This window comes from Lagopus leucura, unplaced genomic scaffold, assembly GCF_019238085.1.
Source record: "Lagopus leucura isolate 7727_CA_CO unplaced genomic scaffold, USGS_WTPT01 Super-Scaffold_100024, whole genome shotgun sequence".
In the NCBI taxonomy this organism is placed as follows: Eukaryota; Metazoa; Chordata; class Aves; order Galliformes; family Phasianidae; genus Lagopus; species Lagopus leucura.
Genome location: NW_024962276.1, coordinates 4978085 through 4997866, shown reverse-complemented (window position 1 = coordinate 4997866; position 19782 = coordinate 4978085). Strand labels below are relative to the sequence as shown.

General features: G+C 47.4%; 1 protein-coding gene across 1 annotated transcript in view; it reads right to left on the bottom strand.

Moving 5' to 3' along the window:
* Nucleotides 1-19782, bottom strand: part of LRRC75A (leucine rich repeat containing 75A) — a 47212-nt gene that overhangs the window by 15953 nt on the left and 11477 nt on the right. Inside the window, exons 2-3 of the mRNA XM_042879552.1 lie at nt 15672-15800; nt 3129-3241 (exon numbers count right to left, since the gene is read on the bottom strand). Coding sequence (XP_042735486.1) covers nt 3129-3241; nt 15672-15800 — 242 coding nt within the window. The remainder of the gene's footprint in view (nt 1-3128; nt 3242-15671; nt 15801-19782) is intronic.

The following is a 19782-nucleotide window of genomic DNA, read 5'->3' as shown; positions in this document are numbered from 1 at the left end:
CCACTAAACCATAGAACCACAGACTCATTAAGGTTGGTAAAGAGCTCCAAGATTATCTAGTCCAACCATCCACCCATACCATCATGCCCAAGGAACAGAGGTATAAAGCCAATAAGGTTGGAAAGATGCTGCGGGGACCTCCGTAGTGAGAAAGGCTCCATCACAAGAGTAACTTATCACCAAGCAAAGAGAAAGTGGGCAAATGGAGGAAGCCAAGGTGAATGCTCTTCACCCATTGTTTCCTACCAATAATTAAAAGCTGCTTAACCTCCATGAGTAAACCACTGGGTCAAAATACACTCCTAACAAAGCCAACATCAGCAGACTCTCTTTCACTTCCCTCCCCTTCCTTTGAAGGGTTGGGTTTGAAGGTTGAAGGGGGCTATAAAAAAGAGGGACAGATTCTTGAACAGGGTCTGTTGGGATAGCAGACATGGCAGCGATGGGCTGATGGTTGGAGTGGATGATCTCAGTACTGTTTTCCAGCCTTTATGAGTCTGTGACAGGACAAAAGGAAATGGTTTCAAACTAAAAGAGGGGAGATATAGATTGGATGTAAGAATAAGTTCTTTACTGTTAGGGTAATGAAGCACTGGCTGCTCAGAGAGGAGATGGATCCCCATCAGTGGAGACATCCAAGGTCAGGCTGGAGGGGCTCTGAGCACCTGGTGGAGCTGTGAGTGTCCCTGTTCATAGCATGGAGCAAGATCAGATGGCCTTTAGGGGAGTCTCTTCCAACTCAAATGATTCTATGGTTTCTCCTCAGTGTGTATGTGTAGAAGTTCTTCTCTAAAGGCATGATACACCCTGACTCACTTGGTTGGAAATATTGCTTGGGCTCTGCCTTAAAAAAGATAAAATGCAACCCTCTCTGCAAAAGTTCAGCTAAAATATTTCAGTTAAAACATGGTAAAACATGCAGGACACTTCTCCCAGCAATCTCAATGAGAAGAATCACCTGGCACTGAAATGGTGCTGAATTCTCCCAAGGAAGAAACAGACTGTTGTTACAGCAAAAAGAAGGAATTTTCTGAGCCTAAAGAAAAGTTCCCAAGCAGCTTTGACACTGAAGCTCAACAGGAAGCATTCCTCCTCAGTGAAATGCATTTTACTGGCATGTTCCCACATCCCCTGTAATACCCTGAGAAACAAAGCACAGAGGGGTAGCACAGCTGGAGGGGTCATTTGGTTTGAGGAGAGCTAGATGGGACAGGCTGGGTGTGTGGGTGCTGCAGATGGGAGCTCTGCCTCACACAGGGGCAAAACACCTCCAGGCACAGCAATGATAGCAGGGGAGCCAAGTCCTAGGCTGCAGCAAGTGAAGATAAGCCCAAATGTAGCAGCAATGGATGCAGAAACAAAGGAAGAAAATCTGCTTACCTCTAGAAGGCCTCATGTATGCAGAGATCCCCAGCAAGAGATATCTTTGCTACCACTGCCACCCTTAAATGAGGTCTGGGAAGGGGTGGATCTTGGCTCCATGCCTTCCAGTCACTCAGGTGAATTGCTTGCACCTGAGCAACCCTGGGTTGGCCCTGCCTTCCACCAGGTGTTCAATCACTGGTTCAGGCTGTGACTTACTTAGCATTTCCGCTACAGTTGGGAATGGTGGGGTGGGCTGGGGATCTTAGAGGTCTCTTCCAAACCTAATGATTCCATATTTCAATGAAATGTTTGGCAACAGCTATGAAAAACCTGCTCGCTGCATTCACTCCATTCACACCAACACCCACACAGGGACAGAAAACGCCAGCCAGTGTCAGACACTTTTATGATTACACGCATTCTCCATCTCAGAGATTTACATCCCATCCAAGTTAAATTTCCTAACTTGTCCCAAGAGAAAAGTGATTGATATTGAGTCACAGAACTTGCAGCACTGAAGAAAATCATCACTGTGGCAAACCATGAACCAAAATGTGCAAGATGGGCACTGGAGGAGAGCAATAGTGTCCTGCACCAGTAGGGTGTTCCTTGGGGCCTGGGGCAGTCCCTTAGCCAAACCCAACAGTTGTTGCAATAGCATCACAGATCAGCATTAACAAGAATACTCCTGGAGTGAACTGGGAGCAATGTCATTTTTTCACTGAATGACATTACAGCGTAAGGCATAACAAAGCTGGAATGTGTTCTAGCATTACTCGTTGGGCAGAGATAAAGGGGTACTCTGTTTAAAGTGGAATTCAGCCCAACAAGACAGTCATGAAACAATAAAGGGATTTTGGGTCCGAAATGGAGAGATGTGGGCAGGAACCACATAAGGGAGGTGGCTGCAGCTTAGGGCTGCTGGCAGTTGGATTTAGAGAAGCAGCCTGGGCATTACAGCCAGCTGCTAATTACATTGCAGAGCAGAAGAGGAGCGTTGTTGGGTTGTGAATGGCCAAGAGACACATGCAGAAAAAAGTGAATAAACACAGTATTTGAAAATCCCTTAAGCATCTGACAGCAAAGCTGAGTCAAGCCAAAGCTGGGGACAGGATGCCCTTGTAGGTCAGACAGGGCACTTGCAAAGACAGCAAGGTGCAAGGGATGCCGAGCCAGGACTGTGGGAGACATGGTCCTAATCCAATTTGCCCCCTGGTCCTTTATTCCCTGAGCCTGCTATTCTCCCCTCTTCTCTTTTCAGACTGAGCTTTCTCATAGAATCAGTCTCTTGCTATTGCTACAGATAGCATCTGCTATGCCAGGAACCAAAACTCTCTCAGGATCATAAGCAAACACCTGGATAGAAATCCTAACCCTGCCAGATTGCAGTTTCTTTTGCATTTCTCACTTTTCTCACTTCCTTCAAAAATTACATACGTAATGCATCACCTCACTGAAAGCAAAGTAACCTTTCCATCCCCATCAACCTCTTTCAGACATATTAGGTTCCAAGCACCAGAAACATCATTGGCCAAGATCTTTGCTGAGGACCAGGGCACTGCTTCATTTATTCCCCATTTATTCCCATGGCTGGGCACAACTGGGTTGATTTTCAGTGCAAACAAGGATGTGCAATGGGGAAAGAAAAGTGGAAAACGAGAAATTGCCTCTGGTTGAATGTGAAGAAACTTGATGACCCAATGATGCATGGGGGAAAGAAGCAAGCAATGGAGATCAATGGGTGGCTTTGAGAAACAACTCACCAGGACTGTGGCTTCCTTTTCATGATGCCTTGACGTCTCCACTGTGAGTGGGGACTGAGGTGGTAGGTGAGCTGCCGACAGAGCTTCTCCATGGCCCCAATGTTGTCTCCCTCCTGCAAAGACAATGGGAAGACAACAGGTGAGGTGGCTGCGCCATGATTATCCTTTCAGTGGGATGCTCTACCCACGTCAGAAGGGACCATGCTAAAATTGCAAGGAAGGAGAACAAAATAACCCCAAACAATGATTGCTAGGATGCTGCAAGGCCTTTGTTGCACCAAGAGAAAGCACACACATGAACGTGGTGAATGGGGATTCTTCTGCAAATCCATCTCCAAACACAGACGAAGGCTGCAAGCAGCAGCTGGCTGCCCTGCCACAGTCATTGAATCATTAAGGTTGGAAAGACCAATAAGACCATCCAGTCTGACCTTCAATTCATGGCTGTGACTGCTCTAGAGCACATTTCTCAGTGTCACATCCTCACTTTTCTTGAAAACATCCAGGGATGGTGACTCCACCACCCCCCCTGGGCAGCCTGTGCCAATATCTCACCCATCAAGACTCATACAAAAGGAACTGCCCATCACATATCCATTGCCATTAAAGCCATTTTGCAGAAGAACATGAAGAGATTTGGTGAACTGATGGAGACCTCAGGAAGAATGCTCACCAGAAACTCCCCAAATATCTATTTGATAGGAAAAAGAGCTTCAAGGAAAGCAGTGATTCTGATGGAATCTTCTCAATTCCAGTTAAAAATTCCACACAAAAAGACAGCAAGAAATTGAGAATGGATTGACTGAAAAAAAATATTAATATCTCTGAATTTGGTTTTAGGAATTCGTTCTCAGCTCACCACTGCTCTTTATTCATGCTGATTGCTCAAGGTCTTGCCCTGTGACATGGGTGCTGCTGGAGATCCATGTCTTACCCATCAGGATGCCCAATTATCACTGCCCTCCCGCCCCCTCCTTCAGCCTGGCTGGGAGCCACGTGCTTTGCAGTGTGATTTATGCAATGCTTTCTCCCACCTCACCTTGCAGTCAGCGGAGCACGACAGGTTCTATAAAGACATTATAAATGTTATATTAACCAAGGAGCAAACTGGATTTTGACTAATCACATCTGGGTGTGCAGGGAAACAATTCCATCAGGTTCTTCTCAAGTGAAAAAAAAAACCAAAACAAAACAAACAGAGGGCACATCTGCAGGAACAGAAGTATCAGGCATAGGGCTGTAACCCCTATTTTTCATCCCCATATCATCACACTTAACCTTAAATAAGGGGTTTAATCCCAAAGATTTTTGTTTTGGTAGATGTCACTGTTTAGCACAGGGAAGAACAGACAGCTCACCTCAGGGGCTGCACTCTTGATTGGACCTGCCCAAAGCCACCAGGACCCACCACCATCAGCAGCACATGGGACAGCATTCCTATGGGGCTGGGCCCTGAAACCCACGTACAAAAGTCACCCTGTGCTTCCTCAACTCGAGCTTCCAAGCAGTGACACAGTTGAAGTCATGCCAAAATCAGAGCTGGACGCTCACGCTACAGTTTAAACAAAGTGTTTTTCCTTGTTTATTATCCAGGTCTATTAGGAAATAATCAAAGCTGGCACACACCCTGGTGGGACTGAGCCCAAAAGTTTGTTTGGAAACTGATGCAGCTGAAAGAATCCGTGCAGCTCACTCGTGTGGAGGAAGTAGAACCTCGCTTCCCTCTGAATGGAGAGTGCTGGGCAGAGGGGCTTCATGCACCCACAGCAATCCCCCACTCTTTCCCTGCTCAGCCCATTGTACAGCTGGGTTTTTGTGGTCAAAGGGCATGAAAAAAATCTCAACCTGGAAGAATTGAAAGGCACAGCACATGCTTTCCAGTGTGGGAGATGTGATGCTAAGTATGGGACAAGTGGAGAGCAGAGGTTGGGCCCCTCACAGGGCCCCTCTCCCCTCCTCCAGCCCTTGGAAGAGGAGATTCATGAGGCTGCAATCCCTTAACCAAATGCAGCTGGGGCAGCCATGGCCATGCTGCCCTCCTGCTGTTGTGATAGGAAGCAAAGGGGTGACACCATGGGAAAGCAAACATCAGAGAGCTTTGTTCTTGCTGTGGCTCAACAGTGGCCAAATCCCTGTACAGAATAACCCAAGCTGGAAGGGACCCACAGGGATCACTGAATCTTTGCTGGGTGGCAGGGCCAGAGTGTGTTCGGGATCATGAGCACAGAGATCCAGTCCTACTGGCATCACTGTGATGGGACCACACTGCCATCGGCATACTGGGGTGAGAGTAATCCCAAAAATGACTCCATGAGAAGAGAGATGGGGTTGGGTAATAACCAGGTGTGGGCTTGAGCTGGGAGGGAGAGCCGTGTCGTGGGCTTGGATGGGAAAAGATGCATAAGGCTGAAACTGCCAGGGGTTCCACAAACATCTGCCCACCTCACTCCTCGTAGCGCCTTGCAATAAAAACACGATAGCAGATACCTCTGTCTTCATTAAGAAGGCAACCGTCTGCTCCTCCCCCAGCAGCAGAGCCTGGGGGGCAGCCCCCTGTTAAATGGGTCAGCAGTAATGACCAGAGAGCTGTGACAAAGCTCTCCTGCTGCAGCACAGCGGGGCGCCGGCCCAAATTAGAACAATTAGCCATGTCCCACGACAGGTTTTCACTGGCATTATTACACAGTCTCATGTTGCTGTCACTCCCAATCAATCTCCGGGCAAGAAAAGGTGCTGCACTGCAGATCCTAATGTGCGACAAGTCCCACAATGGCCTTCCAAACCAGGGTTTGGGCTTAATTAAGCTCTGCCTGTGCACAACCCACTGTAACCACTGCCCAGGGAAGCCACACTCATCCTGGGAGAAAATCTCTGCACATTTGGTGCACAGGTCCCCAGCCATGATGTTTTCCTTCCATATGGGTCAGTGGATGTTGACCCTTACAACATGACCTATTTCATATCCCTGAACAAGGGAGGAGCTGACAGATTTCCCCCTACACACTCCTTGCTTTATTTGTCTTAGGTGATTAGCTAGGATTGTCCTCCTTTTCCTTCAGGTTATTCCTAATAAACCAAACTGTTTGGATTATTAGTTTGGATTATTATGAGGAAAAAAGGTAGTGAAGAGAAAAAATCATGCTCAGAACGGTAAACAGAGCTATTACTCAGTAGCACAAAGTCATAAAACAGTGAGAGATGCTCTAGAAAGCACTGAGACAGATCATCCTAAATGATTTTTGGCACACATCAGAGAAGTTCTTACAAATTAGCAGGCAGCCAAGAAGAGCAAACCCCCACCAAACCACGCAGGGATTGGAAAGGAATGGCAGTAAAACAAACCTGCTCCCACCTTATTTACCTGCAAACACGAAATGTAAAACGCCGAGCCAAGGAAGGAAGACTTTTCTTTGCAGAACACCAAAGAAACAAAAGAGATTCAGCCACTGTTTATAAAGACGAGCAAAGAAATGTGTGTAGAAGGGAAGGGAAAGGTTTCAGCACTTGGGTCCCTCCCTAAATGCCTCAGCAGTGTTCAGAAGGGTGAAGCCAGAATCGTGATGCATTCAGCGGTGACTTTTTATTTATTTTGACATTTGGATGGCTGCAGCAGGATCCTGGCATTCAAATATGCCTTGACTAGCTCCTGGGCTTGTCACCTACATCCCTTCCTGCGACACCTATGAATGACCCTGCCCCAAAGGATGTGCTTCCCAAAGGGCTTTCCCCACATCCTGCTTTGATGAAGCCAACGCTGCTGAGCTTAAGATGCCTCCCCTTTCAATGTAGTCATGTGGAACTGAAGTCATCTAATGGGTTTTGAAGTCATCTAATGGGTTTCTGGTTTTCTTTTTTTCCCTCCCTGTTGAAGCACAGGGCTGAATTGCAGCCTATTGTTGCTTGCAGACATCTGCGGGCAGAGCAGCGCCAGATTTGCCTTTTGAAGCCCAGAGGGACTTTTATCCAGCAGTCAGACAAGTCCTCTCATCCTGCCTAACCTCCCATAGGCACACAGCCCTGGGCTGCCCACTGCCTGTGACCCCAACAAGACTGGGACCAGCATCATCCTATGGCTTCTATAGGGGAAGAATGCACCTCTGAATTAATTTGCTTTATAAAATGGCCAAGAAAGGACCAGCTGGAAGAAAATGGAATTCTCCTGTATGAGAAGATTTGCTTTTTTGCAGGACAAAATGCATCTATTTTGACATGGGAAATTTATGTTTGGGATTGCTAGCCCCTCTCAGCATGGCTCCAGCAGCCATGTCCATCCCAAGCTCCTCTTACATCCCATCCCATCATCCACAGAGCAGCAGGAGCCTCCAAAAGTCATCAAAAAGTCAAGAAAAATAAACCAGCTCCAAATTTCCCACTGCAGAAGGGCACTTGGTGGTGGAGCCAGCGCTGTGGGGTGCAGGATTTGGGCCATGGACCTGGGAACAGCGAGCGAGACCCCATCAAAGCACCATTCACCACTGGTTCCCCTTCAGAGAGCCAACCCCCTTGCTCCTGTTCTGCAGTTTTGTATTTTACAGTGAACACTGCTCACTTCCCAGGAACACGGTAGAGCTTAAAGATGAGCAGAGCATCCAGTAAGATTCTACATCTTATTTCAAGACATCTTACGTAGGAATGTTTTTGTATACAACTATCTGAGATATTAAAAAGGGGTTTGTAGGAAATTTTACTGAGAGTTCTTTGAAAGTTATATAGAAATAAAGACCCACATAAATAGGAGTTGCACAGAAATGCAGTGCAAGCAGAACTCCAGATTGTGTCTGGATAAAAGATGTTGGATGAGGACAACTCCCTTCCTTCTGGTGTACTCAGGTGGAGGAAGAGCATCTGGGCACTCATGTGTGGTTATCACCAGGTGTTGAAGACAATCTCAATTAAATCTTGGCCCAAGTTAGGACCTGGTGATGCTGCAGCAGTAGCAGAGCATTGAGAGAATAAATTTGCAGAAACAAAGACAAGAAGCAGAAACCAATTTTGCAACCCTAATGCTACCATAAGAAGCACTCAACACTTGCCTTGACAAAAGACTGAAGTACAACACGATGGATTGGGTGTTGACATACAGAAATGAAAAGCAAGGTACAATAGGGCTTATCAGAAGGACCAGAAGTACATGATGAATGGGATTGCGTTGACTCAGGAAGTTATTTAAGAGAATTCAAGAGTAATATTACACATGGACTTTGGAGAAGCAATTAAAGAAGGCAATAAAATTCAAGGTGAAGGATGGCCCTGAGGGGAACATGTGAAATAAAGGGAAATTGCAGAAAGGAATATAACAATCTTGTTCAAGATCTACTGGAGGGCACCCAGCTCAGCTCCCGCTAGAGAGGATAAATGAGTAGCCATCAAAACAAGCTGGGGAACAGCCAAGGACCTGCACTGAGCACTGAGTTTGGGATTCAGTTCTCTGTTAGAAACCAGTGCAATATTATCATAGGACCCTGGGTTGGGTCAGAAGGGACCTTAAAGATCATTTAGTTCCAACCCCCTAGAATGAGAGCATGGGAAGGGGAGATCAAATCCCTGCTGCACTGGTACCAAATAACCCAGAGTGTGAGGCAGCGACTTGCTGGACTTTGCCCAGAAATCACACTCCCTTCTATCCAAGAGCAATCACTGAACTTCCTTCTGGCAGCCCTTCTACCTGCAAGACTTTGACTCTTTGCATTTCCTTCATTCCCTTTCCCCCAGCAGAGACAGGGCAGTGGTGTCACCCCTGTGAGGAGCTGTCACATGCGTGTACCCTGGGGAAGGACATGAGAGCACGTGGGAGCTCTCTCTCCATCAGCACGCCAGTCCTGTGGCTTCTCACCCACCCCAAATCCACAATTCAACAAAGAAAGTGAAATCTGGGGCACAAGCAAAACAAAGAGTAGTGTAGTGCTGGCACAAGTTGCCCGGAGAGGCTGTGGCTGCCTCATCCCTGGAGGTGTTCAAGGCTTTGGTCAACCTGGTCTAGTACCAGATGTGGAGGATGGTGGCCTTGCCTGTGGCAGGGGGATGGAACTTGAGGATCCTTGGAGTCCCTGCCAACCCAAGCCATTTTATGATTCTATGAAAGAGATTTTTCTGCATGGCTCACTCCTCTGTTCTTCTGCCCTCATCTCCCCATATTCCTCAAACACTGGGGAACTGCCCCTGCGATGGAATCAAACAATCTTTTAGAGCATCTTTCATCAATTTGGATGAATACTAAGCTGGGTTTTTCTTGCGAGTCCAATGTGCCCGTGGCAAATTCCTTAGCAGCATGCTATCAACACTCTGAGATTGTCAGCAAATCCTCCTTATTAAACCATCCATTTCTGCAAACCCCCGCTGCAAGCAGACCGTTTACTCACTTAATATTCACATTTGTAGGAGTGAGACTCAACCAAATATTAAAACATCCATCCATGTGCCCAAGGCAGCCAGGACAGAACCTGTGAGCAGCCATAAAAAATCCCAACACGTGCTCCAGGTACACCAACACCACTCCCATGAGTTGCCAGGCAATCAATAAGCTTCTGTCCTACATGGTATATTATGTTCTGATTAAAAGCTAAATGAGCTGAACTCCAATGTCAATTACCATCAGAAAACAGCAATAAAACACTTTGTTACAGTTTAATGAGCTACTTGGCTCTCCATCCATCATTTCCCTCAGGGACACTCGGTTTTATCTGCAGAGGCTGCAGGTGAGGGGGTGCAGGATGGGAGCAGCTCAGTCCCATGCTGGTGGCCTCATCCATGTGGCATCAGCTGTGGGCAAAGCTCCCCTGCCAGGGGTGAGGTGTGAGGGGACACCTCTTGAAACATGGCACAAAGCCCCACACACCCACAGGACTGCAAGCACTCCTTCAAATTATCATGCATCACATAGTATTATTCACAAGATAACCCATGAACGTGCCAGCTCTACTGAAACAAGCTCAGCAAATGCCTTCTTCCATCACTCATCCTTCTTTGTCAAATGTTTTCCAGTCAATATTCCACATGTGAGATTCTCTGGTAGCAAGGGGCAGGACCAGAAAAAATCTGCTCGACTCAAGCTGGTTTTATGGCATGGATTCCATATGAGCACCTCTTTGACATGCTTCCCAGGTGACATTTTTTGGAGGGGAGCAATACATTGAGCAAGAGACCAGGGACTTGGCTCAGATATGGGGTGGCTGAGCCCCAAATGAGACAAATTGCTGAGCCCCAACCCATCAAACAGATATTAGAACCTTCCCCACGAGCTTTCACTACACCAAAAGGGAGCTCTGTTAATCATGACCAGGATCTCATGGCATTTTGCTGTCCACCATGAAAGGAGACCACCAAGACACGAGACAAGTAGAGCCCAACCATGGGCTTCAATCATGCTCATCAAAGAGCATCAGCGGGAGAGCCAAAAGTGGGCGCACAGCAGAGGTAGATTGGGTCTATCATCTGCTGGTTGGGTTTGCTCCAGAGGAGAAGTAGTTGGGAAAAAAAACAACAAATTGTTGAAGAAAAGATGGAACTTTGCTGGGAGAGCATCACGAAATGTCTTTTGCTTTGGGTTCCTTTCCTTTATCACCTGCTCCAGTCCCAACTCGTGCACCAAAGCCCTTGCACAGTGCCTGACATTTTGGAGCTCTGCAAGATCCGTTCCTGAGCTGACAAAAATCCACCCTGTGGCATTTGGGAGGGTTTGCAGACACTGGTGCAGCTGTTAGGAAAGGTCAACTTATTGTTATGGGAACTGAGCCGGCGTCAAGATTTTGAGTTGAAGCAATGCAAAGCAGAGAAGATAAAAAATTGATAAGAATGACCTGGCCATACTGCATGGGACCAAGAGGATGAGCAGGGAGAAACAAGCATTTAAAATTTATTACTTTTATCTTTGGTTAATGCAAACCTCATCCAGCTGTTCCAATAACACAAACGTGTTCACCCAGCCTCCTACACTCAGAATGGTGCTGTGCAGCACTTCAAGACTGTGGAATCACAGATTCCCCATTCATTGCCCCCACATGGTATCGTTTAGGTAGTGAGGATGTGAAAGGCTCCTTTGTCTCCCCATGCTGCAGCAAGAGCTGCACGTGCTGCCGGGCCTTTGCCCAGTTCCACAAATGAATCAGAGCTTTTAAATTCAGGGGAATTCTTCCTGTTGCTGGAAACACCACATGTGGATGGGTTTCCCCTGGCTCTCCTACACTGAACACACTGAATAGCCATCGTGTGCAGAAGTCTGTATCTGGGTTTCTGACTTCCATAGGGAAAGGTAAGAAAGAGCGAGGGATATTGCCTCTTTCTCTGCACCCCATTCCATATTAAAAAAAAAATAAATCACAATCTTCCCCAGCAAATTTGCTGGCATTGGTGCCATCACAGCCCATCTAGACCTCACCATTATTCACATTTAGCCTTGATGGTAAAATAATTGCAAAGTGCAATTGCCTTCTGTGCAATTTTCTCATGTTTCCAAGGCACTCTGCTCAGCTTTAGCTTGTGCACAAAGGCTTTCGAGAACATCTCTTTTTTTATAAAGAGCAGAGGGCACAGCCCTTTAAATTGAGATAGAACCAGAGTTGTTAGCAGAGCCTGAGCTTCTCAGCCAGTTTCATGTTGCAGGATATTTTAATGTATTGCAGATGTTTTAAATACCCATAAAGTGATCTTCAGACTTGGAGCAAAACTGACAAAAAAGAAAACCTAAGCCATTAACACAGAATACAATTGACTTAACTGGATTCTCTTTGCTTTTATAACAGATATTTGGGGGATTTACAGGTCGATGGGTCACCGCTTTTAGTAGCTTATCCTACTACAAAAATTAGTGTGACGTCAGAAACTTGTCAGACAATTTGAACTCAAGAGCAAATACCAACAGGCATGATGGAGGAGTTGGGTTATGAGCTTCGTTTTGATGGTCACGGTATTCCAGCTATATTCACTCCATATAAGCTGAGTTTGTTAATACACACTCACCCACGTGTCACAGCACACAGTGCTGTAAATTAGAGGAAAGATGCTCATATTACTTTCAGCACGGCTCCATCAGAAATAACACACTTTAAAAATTCAGGGCATCAAAACCCAACATCATCTGTAAGTCAAATCCTTATACCCCAGGGCTGAAGATGAAATAGACCATTCCAATCAGGTCGTGATAACTGCTACTTCTTTATGCACTTTTTCTTGCTTTCATGGGTGATGATCCGTATAATCAAACCCACACTGCAAACCTGATCGATTTAGAGCTCACACAGGAAATCTGAGCCAGGGACCCATGGATGCTCAAATGACACAAAGTGCACAAGAAAAGAGATCTTCACTCTATCAGGCCCTACACAAGCAAATCCCATCCTGCTTCCCATCTCAGCCCATCACCTCCCTGTTTTCAGTGAGGAGAAACAAGACCCCGTTTTCATGCTGACCTGTTTGTCCATATCCAACACCCTACAAATGGGGTTCCATTTCTCACCTCTCTTCTCAATGGGCTTGCAGAGGAGCAGCCAGGCAAAGCTGGGTCGGGAATAGGTTTTGCTCAGCTGCTTTGCCAGCCCTTGGCACCAGTATGGGCAAAAATGTCTTCTTGCAAGGCCAGCCATGGGACAGGGATAAGCAAAGCCAGCACTTCATCTTGCATTTACTCCAGCTTCCCCCCAGCAGCTGTAAGAGCCAGAGGAACCACTGCACCAAGGCAGCAAGGGGAAAAGCAGCTGTCCCCCAAGGCTTCACTGTCTGTTCCCCCTCAAGCCCTGCTCGGTGCTCATCCCACGTCCAACAAGTCCTCAAGCAGGGGAAAGCCTGACTCACTCACTATCACAGTCATCAGTCATCCATACGTATGGCTACTGTCTGTGGAAAAAAAGAAACCGCTTTAATTTTCCAGTAGTTTATGGCCAGATATTCCTGTTGGCAAAAAGAGCTGATTTTTTTCTTTTTTTCTTTTTTTTTTTTTTCTTTTTTTTCTGCTATGGCCCTTTCCTCTTTGCACATGTGTGTTTTCAGCTCCTCTGCCAGTAAAAACCTAACTGGGTGTAAGGAAGATTTGGGGCATTGAGTAACCCATGCCCTGTGGCGTTCCCACCACTCTTTGTTCCCATTCAGAGCATGTCCTCCATTCAGAGCATGACCCTGGACAGACAGACATTGCACCATAGTGCTGCAATCACCTCTTGAATCCACTGGGGGTTTGGCAATGGCTTGGCTGTGGGCTGTGCCCAGGGCAGCAGAAATGCACTCCCCAAGCATTGCTCTGGCTCATTGCCACGGTGCTGGGAGAAAGAGAAACTGCAAGATAAAATACACAGCTCCGAGGTCAAGGCTGTGGGGAAGGAAACAGTAGTTCAAATGTCTTTGATTGTATGCAAACGTCAGTCAAATTACGTCATTCATCTGCAATAGAGGACTGAGCAAATCCAGTCCTTGACCTCCAGGTTCAGACCTGGAACCTCCAGGTTCCAGAAGAAAGCTGGTGTTCCTCTAACAATAGTTACCCAAGCTCCAGCACCTCAGAGATCTCACAAGAGCAGAGCCCAGCCCATGCTCCAAACACATGGCCATCCCTACGAGAGCAAACCCAAAGGGTTTCCATGTTTGAGCTCTCCAGCCTCCCCCAGCCTAGGCTAAGCATTTCCCCTCGCTCCTGGTTTGAATTTGCTTGCTGGAAGCAGGAGCTGCTCAGCCACGTCAGAAAGCCCAGGCCAACTTTTCCTGGCCATGCAAAGCAGAACGTGTTTACCCAGAGCTTGGAAAAACCCATTCCATTTTTGTTTTAGCTGGGAGGAGAGGCCAAGGGGTCACCTTTAAGCTAAGGTGGTATAAATAGAGGCTGAGCATTGGGGTCTGCATGAGTCCAAGCTTCCCACCTCCCTGTGGGCAAGTTCACAGCTGCCTCACCCTATACACATGTATAGGAGATCTAGGATGTATGTATATTTGTGCCAGGGGGTGTTATGGATACCTTTGGCTCCTGGCCCCATGTTCCCTTGCTCTCGTGTGAGGCTGCCAAATCTCTGCCAAAGAAATATAGGAAGAGCAAGAAGTCTCGAGTCAAAGGGCTGGAAAACAGCCCAGGTGGTGAAGGCATGCAGCCTGTTGGGGGACAGACAGAAAATCAGGGGATGAGGACCACGTGCATTCAGCGAGAGGCATCCTATGCAGAAGAAGAGATCCGGTGCTGCATGGGCTGCCATTTAAATGTGTTTAAAATCAGTTTCCCCCATTTTTCAGTAAAGGTGTGAAACGCCCACAAGGAATAGCAGTGAGTAAACCTCATGGATTTTACAGAAAATGAAAGAGGCAATGCTGCAGGTCCAGCTAAGACCCATGCATCCTAAGGATGGTCCTTTCCAAAAAACAGCTTACAAATAAAGCATGCGCTTGGGATACAGAGTGCAACATGTGTGTTCCTGGCAGAAATTCAGAGGCTGATGAGCTCATGCAGAGAGACACACAGTCCCTCCAGGAGCACTGGGACAACACCTGGGGTGCACAGGGCAGTCCCCTTGCTGGGCTCTGTTGTCCCCCCAGCTGTCCCCACAACTCTACAGAAGCTATTGGAATGCCAGACGCCCCACCAGGATGCCCCTAACTCCTCCTCCACGCTTAGCAGAAAGCATCCCTCAGCCTCTTCCTACAGCTCACATCATTTCTTTTAAACACAATTTGATGCATGACACATCGCCGGGACACTGCACATCGTTCTAGGAGAGTTGTGCCATCCTCCTAAATTCACACGTGGGGGATTGAGGATGGGAGATTAAACCCCCGGGTCTGCAGTGTCTCCTGCAATCATGTCTGGCAGCTGCTGGTCTTCCCTCCTCCCCTCTCCCCATTATCCATTGCGTTCTGAGCAATCAGACATCTTGTAACACTCTTAAGCCTACGCTGTTTTCTGGATCAGACACTGACAATATTGCTTATTTAAAAGGAAAGCCTGGGGAGAGAGAAAAACCCTAATTATCCTAACAGCCAGCAGCCACGACGCAGAGCCACATTTATCATAGAAGAGAAGCGAGCCAGCATGGGATTTCCAAAAGCCCAAACACTGCTATTGCTGCCAGGGAGCAAATGGGGCTGAGGGGTTTGAAAGCTCCCATCTGTGTGGGGCTGTGCTTATGGCAGAGCCCAACCAGCAGCCCACAAACTGGGCTTGTTCAGAAACTCATCTTTGCAAGACAGCCAAGGACTCTCTTTGTCATTTGGGGTCACGATAAATATTGCACAAGGGTGAGGAAGGATCTGGTGTCCTTGCAAGGCAGAAATTGTTCCCAACAGGACAAGTTCTCTAGCACAGAAATGAGTAAAAGAAAGCAGAGATAACTTGCAAAACCAAGTACCAAGACCCAAAGGACTCACATAAGGGTAATGTCACTACAGTACCTGGAAAACTCACTATCCTGCAGTGAAACCACAATGCCTGAGCACATCTTCTCTGACCAAAGACCCATCAGCACTGAATTAAGGACGATGCCTTCTGCACTAAGGCACTTGGCAAAGCCTTATGCTCCCAGTGGAGGCATTTTCCAAGCCAGCAGCTGTGGGCTGTGACAGTGCTGTGTTACCTACCGGCTTGGGGCAGTGGATGTACCTAGCGAGGCTGATGATGAGGTCATGAGTGATTGGATCCACCAGGTTCCGAAAGCTGGCATATCGGTAGAGGACATCATCCAGAGAGGTCGACTCCATTCCTAAATCCTGCAGAGACAGGGTACAGAAGCAACATTAGACACAACTCCAAAGCCAATAACTAGCATGGATCTTAAATTCTCCTGCATTCATTATAGATCATTATAGAATCATTGAGAATGGAAAAGACCTCTAATAACATCAAATCCAAACACCAACCCATCCTCACCATGCCTGTTAAACCACAAGGAGGGAGGAATGAGCCTAAATTTGCAGAAGGGGAAGCAGAAGGATAAACTCAGGAGCTGTGGGGTGATGAAGCACTGGAGCAGGCTGGGAAGGGTGGAGGCAGGGATGTGTCAGGAACAGTTCAGATGGAGCTAATGCTGCCCTGGGGAGGGTCAGACCACTTGAGGGCCCCTCTAAGGCTATTTTCTCCGATTCTCAATCTTTAGACATAATAATTTGAGGAATTTTGGCAGAGAACTCATCATTCTGTGAAAGACATTAGTGCACAGGGACAAGGAGAGGAAGGGTTATATATAGTGTATTCCATTTGCTTCAAGTATTCCATTTCCACAGTGTTTTGCTCTTCAAAATCAGGGAGTAGAACTGCACTCGGATGAATGCACATTCCAACGAGGTCTTTTCTGATACCCCAAGACCTGAACAGCTCCCCAAGAAGCCTCACAGTAGAGATGCAGCCTTTACCCATACAAGAGCAGTAGGGTTGTACGTGTAGAGCAGGGGGACCCCCAAAGCCAACTCTTCCAGCCCATCCTCGTAGTAATGTAGGTCGGACTTGGGGATCTTAGAGGTCTTTACCAACCCTAATGATAATATGACTGAGCAAATACCAGGTCAGAGATAAATGTGCAAATAAAACTACCATAGGGGCTGATTTTAGGGCTAGGCAGCAGTAATCCCACACGTTGTTTTCAACACACCGGGATCTTTCAGGATCACACCAGGCTTAGCATCTAGCCACTTCCCTTTGAACATCTCAGAAGGCTGACAGTTTTCAGCTAAGATTAAAACATAGAACCAACCAATCTGAGCATTTCTCTCTCCTGGGAGAGCTCACGGCTTTCACATGGAGCATCCCCTCCTCCCTCCCCATACGCATTCCTTATGTGCAGATGTCTTTCTCAGCTGCTCCCTAAATCTCTCTGCCACACCAGCACTGTCTCTTCCCACCACATGTAATATTTTAAAGCCACTCAAGGCTGAAACTCGTCCGAGGCCAAGCGATGAGCTCATCTGCAATTTAATAACTTAGCACCAGCTCTGCTGTCAGCAAATAGCAGATTGTGAACTTGGGAGAACACGCCCAGCATCTGGCTCCAATCATAGGGCTTTTTACAGCACGTTCCCTTTCCCCAGACGATCCTTACCTGGACAGCAAGAGCAGCTTTCAAGTTGTAAGGGTATATGGGTGAAAAACAGTGATATCTGGCATCCAATAAGACTACAGCTGTCTGGGTTTTGGCTGGAGGGGTGTTTTCCTAGCATACGCCCAAATACAGGCACAGGGCTGAGATGGTTTGTGACAGGAGAGGGGATATCTACATCCCTGGTACTCCCATGGAAGAAGAGTTCAGTGCCTTGCCCATGCACAACCAACAGCCCTATGCTGATGTCCAGGTTTAGATCCTGGCTGAAAGCACAGCCCTGCTCAGCTCATCCTCCCTCACCCATGCCCTTCCTACAGAGTCTATGACTTATTTCATCCTTTAGGAGGCCAAGAGAAAGCCAAGATGCCTTCAGTCCCTAGCGATGAAAGTAGGAATTTAACTCCTAAGTGCAACAGGAAGAAACAATTCCTCCTTCCAAAGCATCCAGCAAAGGAAAATTCCTGGGCACAGCGACAAAAGGCACCGCCAGAACCCAGTTATGTTGGAAATCCAGCAGACCTGGTTCCCCCCTTTGGCAAGCAACCACCAAGAAAGAACCCAAACCACTGCCCAAAACCCAAACTCAGAACTCACCATTGCTTTCACCAGGCAAACACTACATGAGCAATGCTGTTTTTCCTATGAAAAAGGCAAAATAAATGCAAGCGAGGCATCTGGGAGCCATAAGCCTCATTTATCTTTCCCTATCTCTGGGCACAACACCTTGCTGTTCCCCTCCTTCTGCCTGCCAGGAACTGCAGCACAGCAGTCAGCTCTCAGAGCTCCACAACCCAGCATCGTGGGATGCTCCCTGGGCCACCAGCAGCCATAAGCACTGGAAACCAAGCATGTTTTTCTCTTATTAAACCATCGATCACTGCAAATTGAATCACAATTAGAGGAAAATTCAGCTGGTCCATGCAAGAAGTCGTGAGATAAGGCGTGCTGCTCGGTTGCTGCCTTTATTAACTCAAAGGGAATGCAGTTAGCGGGTGCCCAAATGAGGTTACTGTGCAAAACACCACCCAGAGCTCCTGCTATCACTGCTGCTCATAAATAGCCCCAGAGCTGCTATTTTGGCAAGCACCCCTTCCAACACTGGGCCTTATCTCCACCACGAGTGTAATGAATTGCTGAGCAGAGAGGTTGTATTATAAACAAGCAGTGAGTGTGGAGGAAAAGAAGGATTAATGCTGCGTGCAATCCATCGTCCTCAGCAAGTTATCCAGGGGAAATGACTGCATGAGGTGGGCATCAGCAAGGCTGGACTGGAGATGGGCATGGGAGATGGACTGCACAAAGGCTGTAGGGCTGTTTTGTAGGGGGAGAATGAATGGGGACCAGCACCTGCGTCAACCCCGTTCACCCCATAACCATCCCCGTAGAGAAGGGTGCTGCAAATCTGTTTGTAACCTGCAGGACTGGTGCAAAACTGGAGTTTAAGTGCGTGGATATTTTCTGCTTAGGAGAACAAACTTTGGTTGGGAACCAATGATTGCTCATCCAACCTCAAGTGAGGGTACGTTTAGAGAAGAGTCAATGTTTAAGGGAGGAAGTAAACATTTGCTTGGCAGATTGACTCCAATAATAAATAGTGGCAGCTCAACCCCCCTCCAGGAGGCTGCAAGTTTGGAAAGGAGGAGAGACGGATTAATGGGCAGAGATATGATGCCGCCATCCCAATAATAAACAGCTGTGAACAAGAGATTTGCTGAAGAATGTGCCGCATTTATTTTAAACTGCGAGGCAAATGTAATTATCCCAGTTGGAGTTTGGCCAGACCACAGCTCACAGGCTTTTTCAGGAAAGTGCCTGTGGATATTTAATGAGGATGGATGGCCTCGGTTGCCCATCCCATCTTGGTGTACAGTGGGATCCCAGTCTCCAAAAGCTTAGAAACTTCACTCGGGGAAGGCAACTCCAAATAACTTAAGTCTATAACACGGGGCAGCGGCTGACCTTGTGCAAGACCAGACTTCTCCTCCCTGGCAAAAAGCTCTGAGATCTCAGCTGGAAAACAGAGCTGGAGGATGGGATGCATCTCATCTCCTGCCAGGTGAGGATGCAGCCGCGTCACATCGCCCCGATCTGCTGCCAGCTCGTGTTAAGCTGATGATTCACCCAGTTCCGAGCAGCTGGGCTGAGTCAGCCCCTGGATGTGGCTGTCTCTATCAGTTAGCCGCCAAGAAAAGCCCTTCTAATTAGCTTATCTGAGACAGTTCATGCAACCAGAGCAGGAATATCCCACTCGTGCTGCTCTCACCTTTGTTTTCCAGCCCAGGAAATGTGCAGCTCAACTCCCAGCTCTTCCGTCCAAGAGCAGCCCCAGCTGTTTTGCAGCAGGCCATTCACCAGGTTTTTAGGTTCCATTAGGTCCCCCCTGTTTTGCTGGAGGCAAGCAGGAGCTCAAACACCTTCTGTGTTTGGGAAGGGACAAGAGATGCCCTACAGGCACTCAAGACTTCCATTTACGTATGCAATTGTTGTCTTCATATGCACTGAATACTCACATGTCTTTGTAATAAATATTTACAGAAAAGGGAAGAGGGTTCCAAGCAGAAGATAGAGATGACAGATGGGGAGGAATCACTCTCTTCATAACTTCCACCGTGTGGGCACACAGCTAGCCCTTCCCCACAGAGCAGCATTCACCCTCG